The 15451-nt window shown below is 35.6% G+C and overlaps 1 protein-coding gene across 3 annotated transcripts in view; it reads left to right on the top strand.

Moving 5' to 3' along the window:
• The window catches only part of PNPLA4 (patatin like phospholipase domain containing 4), a 175429-nt gene that overhangs the window by 15546 nt on the left and 144432 nt on the right, over nucleotides 1–15451 (top strand). For 2 of the 3 annotated variants that reach the window (XM_053706449.1, XM_053706450.1), the window contains exons 4-5: nucleotides 1203–1297; nucleotides 1480–1615. In XM_053706449.1, coding sequence (XP_053562424.1) covers nucleotides 1203–1297; nucleotides 1480–1615 — 231 coding nt within the window. The remainder of the gene's footprint in view (nucleotides 1–1202; nucleotides 1298–1479; nucleotides 1616–15451) is intronic. The other variant, XM_053706452.1, reaches the window with a different exon arrangement.

The following is a 15451-nucleotide window of genomic DNA, read 5'->3' as shown; positions in this document are numbered from 1 at the left end:
CTGATTGAGGGTTGCTGATGTAAGTAGAACCAGAGCCCATTATAAGGATATCTGGATGTTAAGAAGATTGTCTAAAAGAAATACATTTTTTGCTATGAAGGACTTGTTTCATGTATATATGGCCAATATTGCATATTGATTTGTATTTATTTTTTGGTATTCATATATTTATTATCTGACATTTGCATTATACTTCGTAGCTCTGGATCTCCCATATGTGACATTGTCTTTAGTCGGAATTTGGTTGGACTAACTGGAAGTATTAATCTTAATCTCTTTCAGGAGAATAGGTGAAACACACATACCTAACTTTTATATTGGTATCATTTCTGTATACACTTTGTATCTCACGTTAGTAATTCATAGTGTACCATCGCATGGATATCATAATTATAAACCCTTGATATTTATATTTGCAAACGAATCGCATATACAGGAGGTGTAGCGCTGTGTAGTATACTACCACTTTTTGTTTGAGATATATATATATATTCAAATGCGTAACATTCTTTATAATCCATATATCCATATCCTAAAATTTCAATAAGTTTGAACACAGTAAAAATTAAACTCTTTATGGATTATACCTTCAATAAGGATAGTACGGTATTATTTTAAATATATTGTTACATTTTTAAATTAAGTTTTGCAGGATTTATATTTATTAATAGACACTTTTTTTTAAATATCTGACTATTAATTTTCAATGGACATTTAAGAATTCTCCTCTTGCAGTTTCCTGTAACAAACCAACAGATGCCTTATGCAGTTGTGATGCATTAAGTTCTTACAAAAAGTCAGGGTTAATTTACTACTTTGCATGCAGTAATAGGTACAATAATGTTTTTTCCATCTGTACTTCAACCCTAAACAATTTTGTATTTTATTGCAATTTTGTACTGTAATATCCCAAGCTTTTACTGCTAGAGCAGATGGCAACGCCAAGAAATTAGACTAAAAATGTTCTGAAAGAAATGTAGACTTTTATGAACTAACATAAAACTACAGGCTTTTACAACACCATACAAAAGTGATAGCTAAGCATAGTTTCATAGAAACTACACACATTTAAGTGGCAAAATAATTTTACTACAATGCCATTAACTTTGTATCTTTACAGTTAAAAAAGGTAGCACAATTTCATTCATATCTCACTTTTTAAATTAATTCAGATAACATAATGTTTGCATATTTATTTTTAGGAAAGCAAGGATTTCATCTTTTTATTTTCAGAAGAAGTCAGAAAGCAGACCCTTGGGGCCTTTACGCCAAGATACGATTTTATGAAACGCTTAAGGTATTGTACACAATAAAATGTTTTCTCTATTTTTAAATACATATTAAAACATAAATATTTTCCTCAATGAGGGGTAGTAGATCTCTTTCTGGGTTAAAAATAGAAAGCATAGTACTTCTTAAAATATTTATTGCACATTAAATAATTAAAGATGAGTAATGTTTATAATTTCCTTGCCATAGGGGAGGAATACAATCTATTCTTCCATCCAAAGCCCATGAGGTAGCTGAGAATCGTCTCTGTATATCCATCACAAACACCAAAAGCAGAGAAAATTGCTTGGTTTCAAATTTTGCCACCAGGGAGGAACTCATTAAGGTAACTATGTTGCCATTCACTTTGTTAAATGGGAATATTTTGTGAAGTACTAATTTTGAAAAATATATACACACACACACACTTTTTAATAAATTCCAACAATTGTCTGACTGTTTTCAAGAATATCTTTTGCTGATATATTCTTAGATGAGTACTCAGTTTAAAGGGACAGTAAAGTCAAAATTAAAGGGATATGAAATCCAACATTTTTCTCTCATGATTCAGAAATTTTAAACAACTTTCTAATTTACTTATATTATCAATTTTTCTTTATTCCCTTGGTATCTTTTGTTGAAAAGCAGGGACCTCCTGGTTACTACATATCCTCTGTAAGACAATAGGCAGAGATGGGGTATGGGGATGTTCCCACTGTAGCTTGCTGCAATACCAACAAGTCCTTGTCCTCTGTAACCGCAGCCAGGAGCATTGGTGTTGCAGCAAACTTCAGTGGAAACCCCCAACAACACGTACCCCAGCTCTGCCTATTGCCTTACAGAGCATAGGTAGTAACCAGGAGGATGATCCACATGTGAACTTAAGGTATCGGTGCACACTGTAGGGTTCTGCACTCCCCTATTCAAAAGTCTATATTTTCCAAAAGAGTACCAGCGCCACTTCTTTAGTTCTCCAGAAAAATATTTGATTCATCATCTTTAAAAACATACAACAATGTTTCCTGTAAACATTGTGGTATGTTTTTAAAGGTGATGTCCCAATAAATATTTTTCTGGAGAACTAAAGAAAAGGTGATGCTACTCTTTTAAAACAATATAGACTATTGAATAGGGGAGTGCAAAACCATGTAGAGTGCACTGAATGGATTGGAAGGTGCTGGACACTCATTTATATATGTAAGGAGTTGAACCGGCTATGGGTGTGAAAGCACACTAGTACTTTTTCCATCTATAAGGATGCTGTTGTTTGTCATACTATGCTATGATTACAACATACACAATATAATGCAGTGGGCCACCATATAAATATTTAATATCCAGCTTTAATCTTGTTAGTGAGGGGCCCATTAGGATTTATTTATTTTTTTTAGCAATTTTATATTGTTGTACATATTTGCTATGATTAGGACAATAAATGTGTTGTTGTGCTTAAATTGGTCCATGTCCTGTATTAAATTTTTTAGCTGAGTACAGTCTACTAATCTTTGGGGAACCTCCACTTTTTCCATTTTGGAATATTGCTTTAGTGAACTATGTCCCCCCCCGGTAATTGATAAATGAGGGCCATAGAGTTGCATCATTGTTAGTGATAAAATGAGATGCTCCGATAAATTAGATGAATTAGTGCATGCAGTTTTATCACTATAATGACCCTTTAAACCAGACACTTGAATACTAAGATGATCTCTGGCAATACATTTAGGAAACAGTCCATCACTTTTTTCCAGTATATGATGAAAAAAGATGAAGAAAATAAACTACTAATTTATGCTTTATAGTTCCAGCATAGCATTGGGACCAATTTTCAAATATAATTAATGTTTACAAGGTTTGATTCACTGTTTGTATAAATGTGCCGGGTGGTAGGGTGCATGTGAGCCCTCACATGTGATTCTTTTTAAGGCAGCTCTTCATATTAATTATGAGCCAAGGAAACACTACAGAATAAAGGCTGTGACACACTGCAAGCAGAGCGACGTGCAGCGTGTACATGCAGCTGTGTGCGCTCAGTGTGTCCTGCTTTTTCATCTCTGAGCACTCTGCTGCGTCAGGACGCGTAGCTGAGCGCTCAGAGATGAAATATTTGAACTTCAGAAGCGATGCGACGCGGAGCGAAGCAGCTGCTTCGCCTCGCGCCGCATCGCTTGCAGTGTGTCACGGGCTTTAAGAATACAACAATGCATGTTTACAGTCTCTTTAAGCATAAATAAGGTGAACAGAGTTCACAGATTGCATTTTAGAATACCTCAGACCTAAGTTATGGACACCTCATAAATCCTTAGGAGGTATTACAAAAATTCTCATTTATACAGTCACGTGAAAATAGTTTACCTTCAATGAAAGATAAAACTGTCGGTGCTCACCGGCCTCTTTATGCCAGCACATGCTGTAACTGTACCTACATAAAGTTACAAGGTACTGAAATATTAATACATACTTAATTTGTCTTTTTCATGTTTGTGGTTTTGCACACAGTCGGCCTTACTTCCTGTGCTGTATGACCTTTAAGACTGCATGACAATTATAAATGGCATCTAAGGATGCAGTCAGCTGATTTTGTGGAATGTGAAATTGCTTCTTGTCATTTAAACTCCCGGACAAGGGACAGGGAACCTGTTTGGGCAAATTTGGGACAACCCAGGACAGCATAGTTTAGCGTTTTAGAAAAATGAGGGACAGTGTGACAAAATCCAGGACTATTCCTAACAGAAAAAAATAAATACATTAGGGACACACTGCCCAAATTATGGACAGTCCTTAATAAATTGGGAAGTCTGGGGACCTTAAAGGGATAAAAAGGTCAAACATGAAATGTGCATTTCAATTTCAAACATAAAATGCCTCTAGTAAAAGTTATTACTGTTTTTCAGCGACATACACACATATCCTGTCAGGGCCCGTGCACCAGTATTCAAACACTATGCATGCTTAGTGAGGTGGCTGTGGTATTGCTTCTAAAGACGTAATTAGCATCATACAAGCTATTGCGGGACCAGGATATGTGCATATGCCACAGAAAAACAGTAATAACTTTTATTAGAGTTTAATGTACCTTTGAGGGAAAACAAACAGCCTTTATGTTAAAAGGGGTAGAAAGGTCAAAATTGAAATATGCATAGGTGCATTTCAATGTGAAAATAGAAGCATTTTTGCAACATACATTCATTAGCAAAATGCTTCTATTTTCACATTGAAATGCACGTGTGCACATTTAATTTTTGACCTTTCTACCGCATTAAATATAAAGGCTGTTTTTCCCTCTGAAATCAGCACCTTGTGCATTCTCCTAATGCTAATACCATAATAGAATAGGAAGCCTCTGATTGGTCCGTGTTCATATCACTAAAGGCATGTAATATCAACATCAGATAGGAAGGCGGCAGACTCTCAATCCCAAATATACAATAAAAATTGAAAATTTATTGGACAACTTTAAAAAGGTAACAGACATGGCAGTAAAAGCTTCGGCAAAAAATCTTACATGTTTCGCGCCCCCTACAGGCACTTAATGATTAAGTGCCTGTAGGGGGCGCGAAACATGTAAGATTTTTTGCCGAAGCTTTTACTGCCATGTCTGTTACCTTTTTAAAGTTGTCCAATAAATTTTCAATTTTTATTGTATATTTGGGATTGAGAGTCTGCCGCCTTCCTATCTATTGTCTCTTACCTGGCATTCTGATCCTCTGCCCTCTGGCTACGGCTCTCCGTGCTATACTGCCTTGAATTAGGAACCTTTTTTCCATACCGCATTGCATAGCGGTTTGTTCTCTGGAACGGACTTCCGGTTTGCGGGGGATTGACAGGCTGCGTTTACTGTTTGCTTCACTCTAATATCAACATCAGTCTGTTCTCCACAATCTGTACCAGAGGAGAGTAAAATCTGCCACTCTCTAAGTTAAAGGCAAAATAAGGCCTTTCTAAACACAATTACATCCAGACTTGGTTAAATTGTATGCTGAGGTGCCTGCTGAATCTTGTTCAACATATTTTGTTTTATGCAGCAAATTAAAAGGCCACTGTAAGTAAATATTTTCTATGCCTGTTACTAACTAACTACCCCAAATACGCTTATTATCAATAGCATTTTATTAACATATCTCTACCGTATATCAGAAATCTTGTCTGCAAATTTAATTGTTTTCCAAACCCACTCCGTGGGTATCCTTTGCTCTGTACCAATCCGTTTACAATACCTAGGTTTCAAAATGGCGCTTTAAACACAAAGTTATTGGTTTAAGTATTTTGAACATGCAGTGCTGAAATAGTGGGCAGGATAACGTGACATCATCGGCGAATAAAAGATATAACTTTTAGAACGTTATGAAACTTTGTTTTGGAGAAAATATAGGTCAGTAGGTTTTAATTAATGTTTATTAACTTTAATATGTTAGTTGTTTAGCTTAAAAATTATAACAGAAAGTAATCCTTTAAGGATTTTCTCTCATCTTTTGGACCAAAATCAGTGACAATGTTTTTCTTTCCAGGAGTTTTTTTTTTGCAGTTGTAACAGTTTATTTAAAGGGACACTAAACCCAAACATTTTCTATCATGATTCAGTTAGAGAATACAATTTTAAACAACATTCCAATTTACTTCTATTATCTAATTTGCTTCATTCTTTGATATACTATGTTGAAGAAATAGCAATTGACATGGGTGAGCCAATCACATGAGGCATCTATGTGCAGCCACAAGCTACTGAGCCTATCTAGATATGCTTTTCAGCAAAGGATATCATGAGTAGAAAGTAAATTAGATAATAGAAGTCAATTAGAAAAGTGTTTAAAATTGCATGATCTTTCTAAATCATGAGAGAAAAATATGGGTTTCATGTCCCTTTAAGGAATGTTAAATACATTAGAATTGCAAGTGCATAAGAAAAAGATAATATAAAAGCAGTTACTCTAAATTATTAATGAGCAACAGATTTTTTTCTGATTAAATTTCAAAATGTATTTCAATTTGCCGGCCTGCTGCATCATGTGACAGCAACCGGCCAATCACAAACTCTTATATGTATAAACTGAACTCTTGTGCATACCCAGTTGTAGCTGATGCCTCAGGAAGTGAGTGTATAAAAAGACTGTGCACCATTTGTTAATGGAATTAAATTGGGAAGTTTCTCAAAACTGCATTCTTTATCTGAATCATGAAATTTTAATTTTGACGCATGTCTTTTTATTTTTTATTTTTGTATTTATTTGCAGTTACTTTTACATTACAGCTATTTTATGCATCAGATCACATTCCTAGCATTTAGGTTACTTTTGTAAATGACTGATATGTAATAAGCATTGTAGGCAACATGGGTTAGCAATTACAGACATAAAAAAGCAATAATACTTTTAAGAGTGTAGTAATGTATGCACTATGGTAATTTTTTATTACCTTCAGTGTTTAATGACTCCTTAATTGGAGCATTTGGAAAGGACACTCATTTTGCTTTCACTTCAACCTTTCAGATTTAGTTACTGTATAATATTCATTTCTTTTTTTTCATACCCATTCAATTTTCATTTGCAAAAAAGAATTCCACTTTACATTCTAGTTTTATCAGGGTTCGGTTGTAGCATAAAAATGAAGGCCTATTTATTCATTATTGTCTGTCGTCTCTGTGTGGTTATGGAAATGACCCATCCACCATTCTACAATGTCGTTAATCATATAATTTTACAGATTTCTCATATTTCCTGCATGAGAGGTTGCATGTACTTTTGTTAATATTTCTAACTTGTTCCATGATGTACTTGGTAAGAATTTGTATACAACGTGTACGAATCGACAAGGACATATTCTTACATGTTTAAAGGGACAGTCTAGTCAAAATAAAACTTTCATGATTTAGATAGGGCATGCAGTTTTAAATAACTTTCCAATTTACTTTTAACATTAAATTTGCTTTGTTCCTTTAGTATTCTTTGTTGAAAGCTAAACTTTGGTAGACTAATACACTGATTTCTAAGCCATTGAAGGTCCCTTTTATCTCAGTGCATTTTGACAGTTTTTCACAGTTAGACACTGATAGTTCATGTGTGCCATATAGATAACATTGTGCTCTCGCCCGTGTAGTTTTTTAAGAGTCAGCACTGATTGGCCAAAATGTAAGTCAGTCAAAAGTACTGAGATGGGGGGCAGTCTGCAGAGGCTTAGACACAAGGTAATCACAGAGGTAACAAGTGTATTAATATTACAGTGTAGCTATCCAAAACTGGGGAATGTGTAATAAAAGGATTATCTATCTTTTTAAACATAAGCAATTTTCAAGTAGACTGTCCCTTTAATTATGTAAAGTAAACGTCTCAGAGTAATGCCATTATTAAATTGGCCAACATTTATTGTAATTTAAGATTGTAGTGCATCTTGACACTACAGCTTTCATACGTAGCCTGATTAGTGCAGGACCTTATTATATGTGTAAGAAAAGAAGAAATGAAAAAAGAATACTCAATAAGTATTTCAAAGGGTAGGTCCTTGTACTATAAAGTAACACAACAGCTTTAACTGTTTTAAAAACAGTTTTTTTCTTTTTCAATTAATGAATATCTTCAATGATCAACAAAACACCTCCAATCCCTCTGTATTACCTTTTCCCTGCATTAAAAAACTGAGGCTCACTTTCTATTACTGATAGAAAATAATGGTTACACTTTCATAGTGCAAATGTATACCAACAATCTGTTATCGTTCCATTGCCACAAAGTCTTATCTTATGTACAGCTAGATTGTATACTGTGTTTGCTACAATGAGCTTATCTTGCAATATTATGAATAGATAACTACATCCACAAACAATGGCTTTTTACCAAATAAGAGACCTACCGTACCTTTCCACAACACTGGTCCTTTTGGCTTGAAGACTGGAGGATACAGGGTGTGTTTGTCTCCTCCTAAAAGGGCAATCTAGTCCAAAATAAACTTTCATGATGTAAATAGGGCATGTCATTTTAAACAACTTTCCAATTTACTTTTATCACCAATTTTGCTTTGTTATTTTGGTATTCTTAGTTGAAAGCTAAATCTAGATAGACTCATATGCTAATTTCTTAGACCTTAAAGGGACAGTCTACACCAGAATTTTTATTGTTTTAAAAGATAGATAATCCCTTTATTACCCATTTCCCAGTTTTGCATAACCAACATAGTTATAATAATATACTTTTAACCTCTGTGATTATTTTGTATCTAAGCCTCTGCAAACTGCCCCTTTTTTCAGTTCTTTTGACAGACTTGCAGTCTAGCCAATCAGTGCCTGCTCCCAGATAACTTCACGTGCACGAGCACAGTGTTATCTATATGAAATATGTGAACTAACACCCTCTAGTGGTGAAAAACTGTTAAAATGCAATCTGAAAGAGGTGGGCTTCAAGGTCTAAGAAATTAGCATATGAACCTCCTAGGTTAAGCTTTCAACTAAAAATACCAAGAGAACAAAGCAAAATTGGTGATAAAAGTAAATTGGAAAATTGTTTAAAATTACATGCTCTATCTGAATCATGAAAGTTTATTTTGGCCTAGACTGTCCCTTTAAGGGCTGTCTCCTATCTGAATGCATTTTGACAGTTTTTCACCACTAGAGGGCATTAGTTCATGTATGTCATATAGATAACAGTGTCCTCACGCATGTGGAGTTACCTATGCAGCACTGATTGGCTAAAATGCAAGTCTGTCAAAATAACTGAAATAAGGGGGCAGTCTGCAGAGGCTTAGATACAAGGTAATCGCAGAGGTAAAAAGTATATTAATATAACTGTGTTGGTTATGCAAAACTGGGGAATAGGGATTATCTATATTTTTAAACAATACAAATTCTGGTGTAGGCTGTCCCTATAATCTCTGTATCCTCAGCCAACTTCTTCACTCTTAAACCACTATTTTTCACCAACAGTCTTTTTATGACTGCCCCAATGTCACTGCCTTAGTGCAACTATTGAGAGTTCCATTGTGCAACTCCTGTTCCTTAAATTAGTTCCTGACATCACAAATAAACTTCTACCAGTGACTGCGTGTTTGTTTAATCCAGTACATGTGCTGTGTGGTTTTATTATCTGCTTCTCAGACACTGCAATTTTTTTTTAGAGAGAAAAGAATAAAGTTTTTATTTAAACTGTTCTTTGTATTTTTATACTATCCTGCAATACCTAGCACAACGGTTATTATTTTGGTTACTTTTTTAATGTCAACTGTCTTCTTTTATAACCAATGTTTAGATAAAAACAAGAGGCAGTTTTAACTTGTTTCTGTCCTGGAACCTATGCAAAAATAGGTTTTTAATATCAAATGCAAATTGTCTAAACTTTTAAGACATAATTATTTTGATTTTTTTTTTTTACATGAATTCTAAGTACAACTGCAGAATATTATATAATATATCTATATATTCTCCAACTGGAATAGCACTCACAAAAACATTCATTTGTCTATGGTGCTAAAAAAATACATACAGGTCCCCAAGGTACATTTAGTACTTTAATAAATGTACTAAATAAAGTGCTACACATATATCAAGATCCGGTGAGTTCTGCCATATCCTTGAAAACTTGTTGTGCAAGCTCAAAGGGACAGTAAAGTCCAAATTAAACGTTCGTGATTGAGATAGGGAATGTCATTTTAAACAACTTTTCAATTTACTTTTATCATTAAATTTTTTTTGTTCTCTTGGTATTCTTAGTTGAATGCTAAACCTAGGTAGGCTTATATGGTAATTTATAAGACCTTGAAGGCCGTCTCTTATCTAAATGCATTTAACAGTTTTTCACAGCTTGAGGGCGTTAGTTCATGTGCCATATAGATAACATTGTGCTCACGCCAGTGGAGTTATTTAAGTGTCAGCACTAATTGCCTGAAGTATAAGTCTGTCAAAAGATCTGAGATAAGGAGGCAGTCTGCAGAGGCTTAGATAAAAGTTAATCACAGAGGTAAAAAGTATATTAATATAACAGTGTTGGTTATGCAAAACTGGGGAATAAAGGGATTATCTATCTAAAAAATTGACTGTAAGTAAGCCTATTCTGACAGCCCCCTTATCACATGGCTATTTATTTATTATCTATTGACTTGCATTTTAGCCAATTAGTGTAGTGTCAGCCAAAACTCCACGGGAGAGAGCACAATGTTATCTATATGGCCCACATGAATTGTAAAAAGCTAATAAAAAACATGTGATAAGAGTTTGTCTGTAGTGGCTTGAAATAGGCCGGAATTTATAGGTTTAAATGTTAGAAAGTATATTAATATAACACTGTTGGTTGTGGAAAGCTATGAAATGGGTATTAAAGGTGTTATCTATCTTTTTAAACAATAACAATTTTGGTGTAGACTGTCCCTTTAATGTGACCCCCCAGTGCAAGGTAAGTCTAACTGCAACCCCCACCATAAATTAACTCTAGAACAATATTTCTTAATTCCACTCCTCATACCTCCCTAACAGGCCAGATTTTTAATGATATCTGAACTAGAACACCAGTGAAATAATCAGATGATCAGTAACCATGGTTACTAACCTGCTGCCACCCATCAGCTGATTATTTAATTAGCTCACGTTCGCATTGCTGACAACTTGCAATACTAGTGCATATTAGCGTGCCCTGGTAATCTAGCCCTAAATAGATAGGGTGGGGCCTTGTGGACTCTCATCCTGAAAGAAAATAATTTTCTTTCATTTAATGATGCAAGTCCACATTGCCGGGATTTAATACCCAAGCTGTGAGTCCATGTCAAGGAGAGAGTGGGATAGAACAAGGCAGTTCCTATTTGAATCAAGTCTGCATGATAGGATCAGCGTGAGCAAAAGGAGAAAATTTGATGCCTGAAGAAAAAAGCATGTTTGCACTAAAGCATCAGTCATCTGCTCTTGAATCCCTGGAACTGACATAATCAGCATGAAGCTTGAGGTTTTAGGTTAAAGGCCAGCAGATATATTTCTGCGAGACCCCACCAAGAAATCAACTGGTCAAACTCCTAGATAGAAAGACCACTCTCCCTGGAGTATGGACTGGCGACCTAAGAAGCTTGCTTCTTGTTCTGTGCTCCCAAAATACGAATTGCTTAAAGAAAGTATTGGTACTGTTCATCCCAAAATAAAGTCTGAGACACCTCCTGTATAGTAAAATGACTAAGATCCGAAGAATTGCCTGGAAATTAAGATAGGTAACCTCGCCTCCAGAGGAGACCCAACTCTTTGCGCTCCATGAACTTTCCAGACAACATCCCATCCCATCCCTGAAGACTGGCAGCTGTGATCACTAGGTCCAAGAAGAATGAAGAAAAGAGGCCCAAGGATCAAACATGGTATTGTCTATCCACGAGGATAGAGATTGTTTAGCTGAGGAATCTAAAAGAAGTTGTAGAACTAATTGTACATAATTCCTCGTCCATAGATAGTTCAAGAGAAGTAAACTGAAAATGAGCAAAAAGGAACTGCATCCAATGCTGCCACCATTTCCAGATATGAGAGTTCAACCAGCTGATAATATTTGTGAAAAATCCATCTTAGGGAGAAATATTGATTGTTGTGAAATAGAACATGAAGGAATGCCTCCTTCAGATCTATTGTGGATCTGGACTGGACCTGTTGGACCAGGAATAAAATAGTGTTATTTTTTTTCCATTTCGCTTAGACACACTTAGAAAACATGACTAGAGTTTTCAATGCAGTATGGGTCTGCTCCCCTGATTCCAGAGCTAGAACACAATGCAAAGAAGGTGTGCACCTTCAAAGAAAATGTTCTTGATAAGGATCCTGAAATCCTGGGTAAGGATTATCAAAAAACCCAGTGGTCCTTTATTTGAATGGGGCAATGAAAATGAAATGTATCTATGCAATCTGATCACCAATATCTTCTGATCAACAGAAAAACCTAGTCCTCAGTAGTGAATATCCAGTAGACAGACATAAATACTGTCTAATCCCATATAGAGATATAATAGCAAATAGCTACTTAAAGGGACATTCTACACAGTAGTCATCTTAAAGTCTTACCTTAGATAAAGCTTAAAATATCCTTCTGCACCCCTGTCTATATCATGCAGCAGGAACGGTAAAAAAAGTTATTTTAAAATTGATATTGTTTCTGGCCACTTTCAAATGGCTGCCAAACTTCGCCCACTGATGACACCACAATCTGGGCTACATATCGGCACTCTGCTGAATAGCATTGACAGTTGGTTGAATCCAACTAGTGAGCCTTTTGTGATTGTACGCCATATGCAGCCAAGATGATGTCATCAGCGGGCAGAGCTTGGCAGCCATTTCAAAGTGGCCAGAAATAATATTAATTTAAAATAACTTTTTTACCAGAAGACTTAATCTAAGGTAAGATTTTAAGATGACTAAGGTGTAGACTGTCCCTTTAATAATCTCTGATAAGGAATTTCCAAATGTACATTTGTTCAAACATGGAAGAAAAAAAGAGTAAAAAGGTAAAATTCTTTGAAAAACAAGCCCAAGAACAACCTAATGATATATAAATCTGGCACAGCCTACATGGACATTAACCCAGTACTGCTGGCTTTTAAGTCAGTATTTTACCACTGAGACATAAGTTAGCTTAGTAATCCTTGAGGAAGAACTCTAGAACATTTCTGCTTTTACTCTGAATATCTATAGGCAACAGCATTGTTGTGTATAATACAGAAATGTTTATTTGGAGAGTGCTGTGCCTGTGCTGTGGAGTTACCTAGACTATTTAGTAGTAAAAAACCTAGGTCAAACCATGGTTGAATAACAAATCAAACCAAACAGTTCCTGTACAGGAATTTAGATATATATAAGATAAATACAGTTGCGCATTCATTATCATCCTGTGTTCAGAGCTGCACCTATGTGTCTATGTCTAATTACACATTATCTGCATATAGTTACATTATAGCGGACATGAGAAGCAGTGTACCTGTTGTACAAGTAAATGAAACAGCTTAAGAAAAAAATCCATGTGTTTACATATACCTTTGTAACTATAAGTATACATTTAGTGCTCTAATACACATAAAATGCCAGATATTGGAAATAAAATATCGACGTCTTTATACATTTATAGTTCATGCACTGTAGTATAGGTTATAAACCCTGGACTGTATATACAGTCTCTGTAAATACATTTACATATGCATATATAATATACATATTACACTGAGGAACGTAAGATACGATAAGACTTGACTATACGGTATCTATGCATAACTGTATTTAGATGCATATAACTGAGCAATATTAACGCTTTGAGTCCCTACTGATGTACATGAATTTGACAATAGTTGTCTTCACGGACATACTTCCATGTATATCAAGATCTTGAGTACATTGCTGGCTAGGATTTTCAATACAGCTATTAAAAAAATCATACTATGCATATTAAATGACATAGGGCTAGATTACAAGTGGAGTGCTAATTTATCATGCTCCCACAAACAAGCAAATTCGGCAGTTTATGAGCCCGCTATGTCTGGTCATTGCTACTGCAAGCTCGCGGTAGCAATTAACGCAAAAAAAATTAACCAGAAGTCAGATCTCTGGTTAATTTTTTAAATGTCCCCCCAATTGCCCCCAAATTAACATTTGAGGTCCCTTTTTAAAAAAAATAAAAGTAGCATTTAAAAAAATAAAAATAAAAATAGCTGCACTAAGCAGTTTTTGGGGCTAAACTTGGTGGATGTGGGGTGTTAAAAAATAAATAAAAAAAATACGGCACTAAAAAGTACCTTTACATTGCTTCCTATGGGGACTGTGTGTTCCCAGTAAATATATATATATATATATATATATATATATATATATATATATATATATATGCTTATATACCTCCAATAAAAGCAGGCACTCACCGGGTTTGAAGTGGCAAAACACTTTATTTCTCCAACATTGGTGTGTCCGGTCCACGGCGTCATCCATAACTTGTGGGATATTCTCCTCCCCTACAGGGAATGGCAAGGAGAGCACACAGCAAGAGCTGTCCATATAGCTCCTCCCAGGCTCCGCCCCCGCAGTCATTCTCCTTGCCACTCTAGCTCAAGTAGCATCTCCACGGGGATGGTGAGGAGTTTGTGGTGTTAGTTGTAGTTTTTTATTTCTTCTATCAAGAGTTTGTTAGTTTGAAATAGTACTGGTATGTACTATTTACTCTGAAACAGAAAGAGATGAAGAGTTCTGTTTAAAAGAGGAGTATGATTTTAGCAGCAGTAACTAAAATCAGTTGCTGTTCCCATGCAGGACTGTTGAGCTGAGAGAACTTCAGTTGGGGGGAACAGTTTGCAGACTTTTCTGCTCAAGGTATGACTAGCCATTTTTCTAACAAGACTGTGTAATGCTGGAAGGCTGTCATTTTCCCTCATGGGGATCGGTAAGCCATTTTCTTAGACTTAGAAAGAATAAAGGGCTTATTATGGGCTATTAACTGGTGGACACTCTTAAGGGCTAAATCGATTGTTTATTTAAGTTGTTTTTTAAAGTTTGAAGTAGTTTTCACACTTTTATTGTTTGCGGAACGTTTTTATCGCCAGGCACTAGTTTAGACACCTTCCCAGTCAGGAAGGGCCTTTCACTATAGTAGGCAGAGCCTCATTTTCGCGCCATTATTGCGCAGTTTCTTTTGAGTGCAGTGCATGCAGCTGCATGTGTGAGGGTCTGGTATCCACTGAAAACGTTCCTAGAACCCCCCTGGGATAGATGAAGTCGCAACAAAGGCTGTGGCTGGGACTGTAGTGGGGTTAAAATTGCAAACGGCTCTGGTTTCCACATTTTAAGGGTTAACAGCTTGAAAATTGGGGTGCAATACTTTGAATGTATTAAGACACTGTGGTGAAAATTTGGTAAAGATTGGGTAATTCCTTCATAGTTTTTCACATATTCAGTAATAAAGTGTGCCCTGTTTAACATTTAAAGAGACAGTAACGGTTTTGTTTTAAAACGGTTTTTGTGCTTTATTAACCAGTTTAAACCTGTTTAACATGTCTGTACCCTCAGATAGATCATGTTCTGTATGTATGGTAGCCAATGTGGTTCCTCATTCAAATATATGTGATAATTGTGCCATAGCGTCCAAACATAGTAAGGACAGTACTGTCACAAATATTAAAGTTGCCCAGGATGATTCCTCAGATGAAGGAAGTAGAGATAGTTCTACATCCTCTCCTTCTGTGTCTATACCAGTTATGCCCGCGCAGGCGA

Source organism: Bombina bombina, chromosome 3, assembly GCF_027579735.1.
Source record: "Bombina bombina isolate aBomBom1 chromosome 3, aBomBom1.pri, whole genome shotgun sequence".
Taxonomy (NCBI): domain Eukaryota; kingdom Metazoa; phylum Chordata; class Amphibia; order Anura; family Bombinatoridae; genus Bombina; species Bombina bombina.
This window is presented reverse-complemented; position numbering and strand designations above follow the sequence as displayed.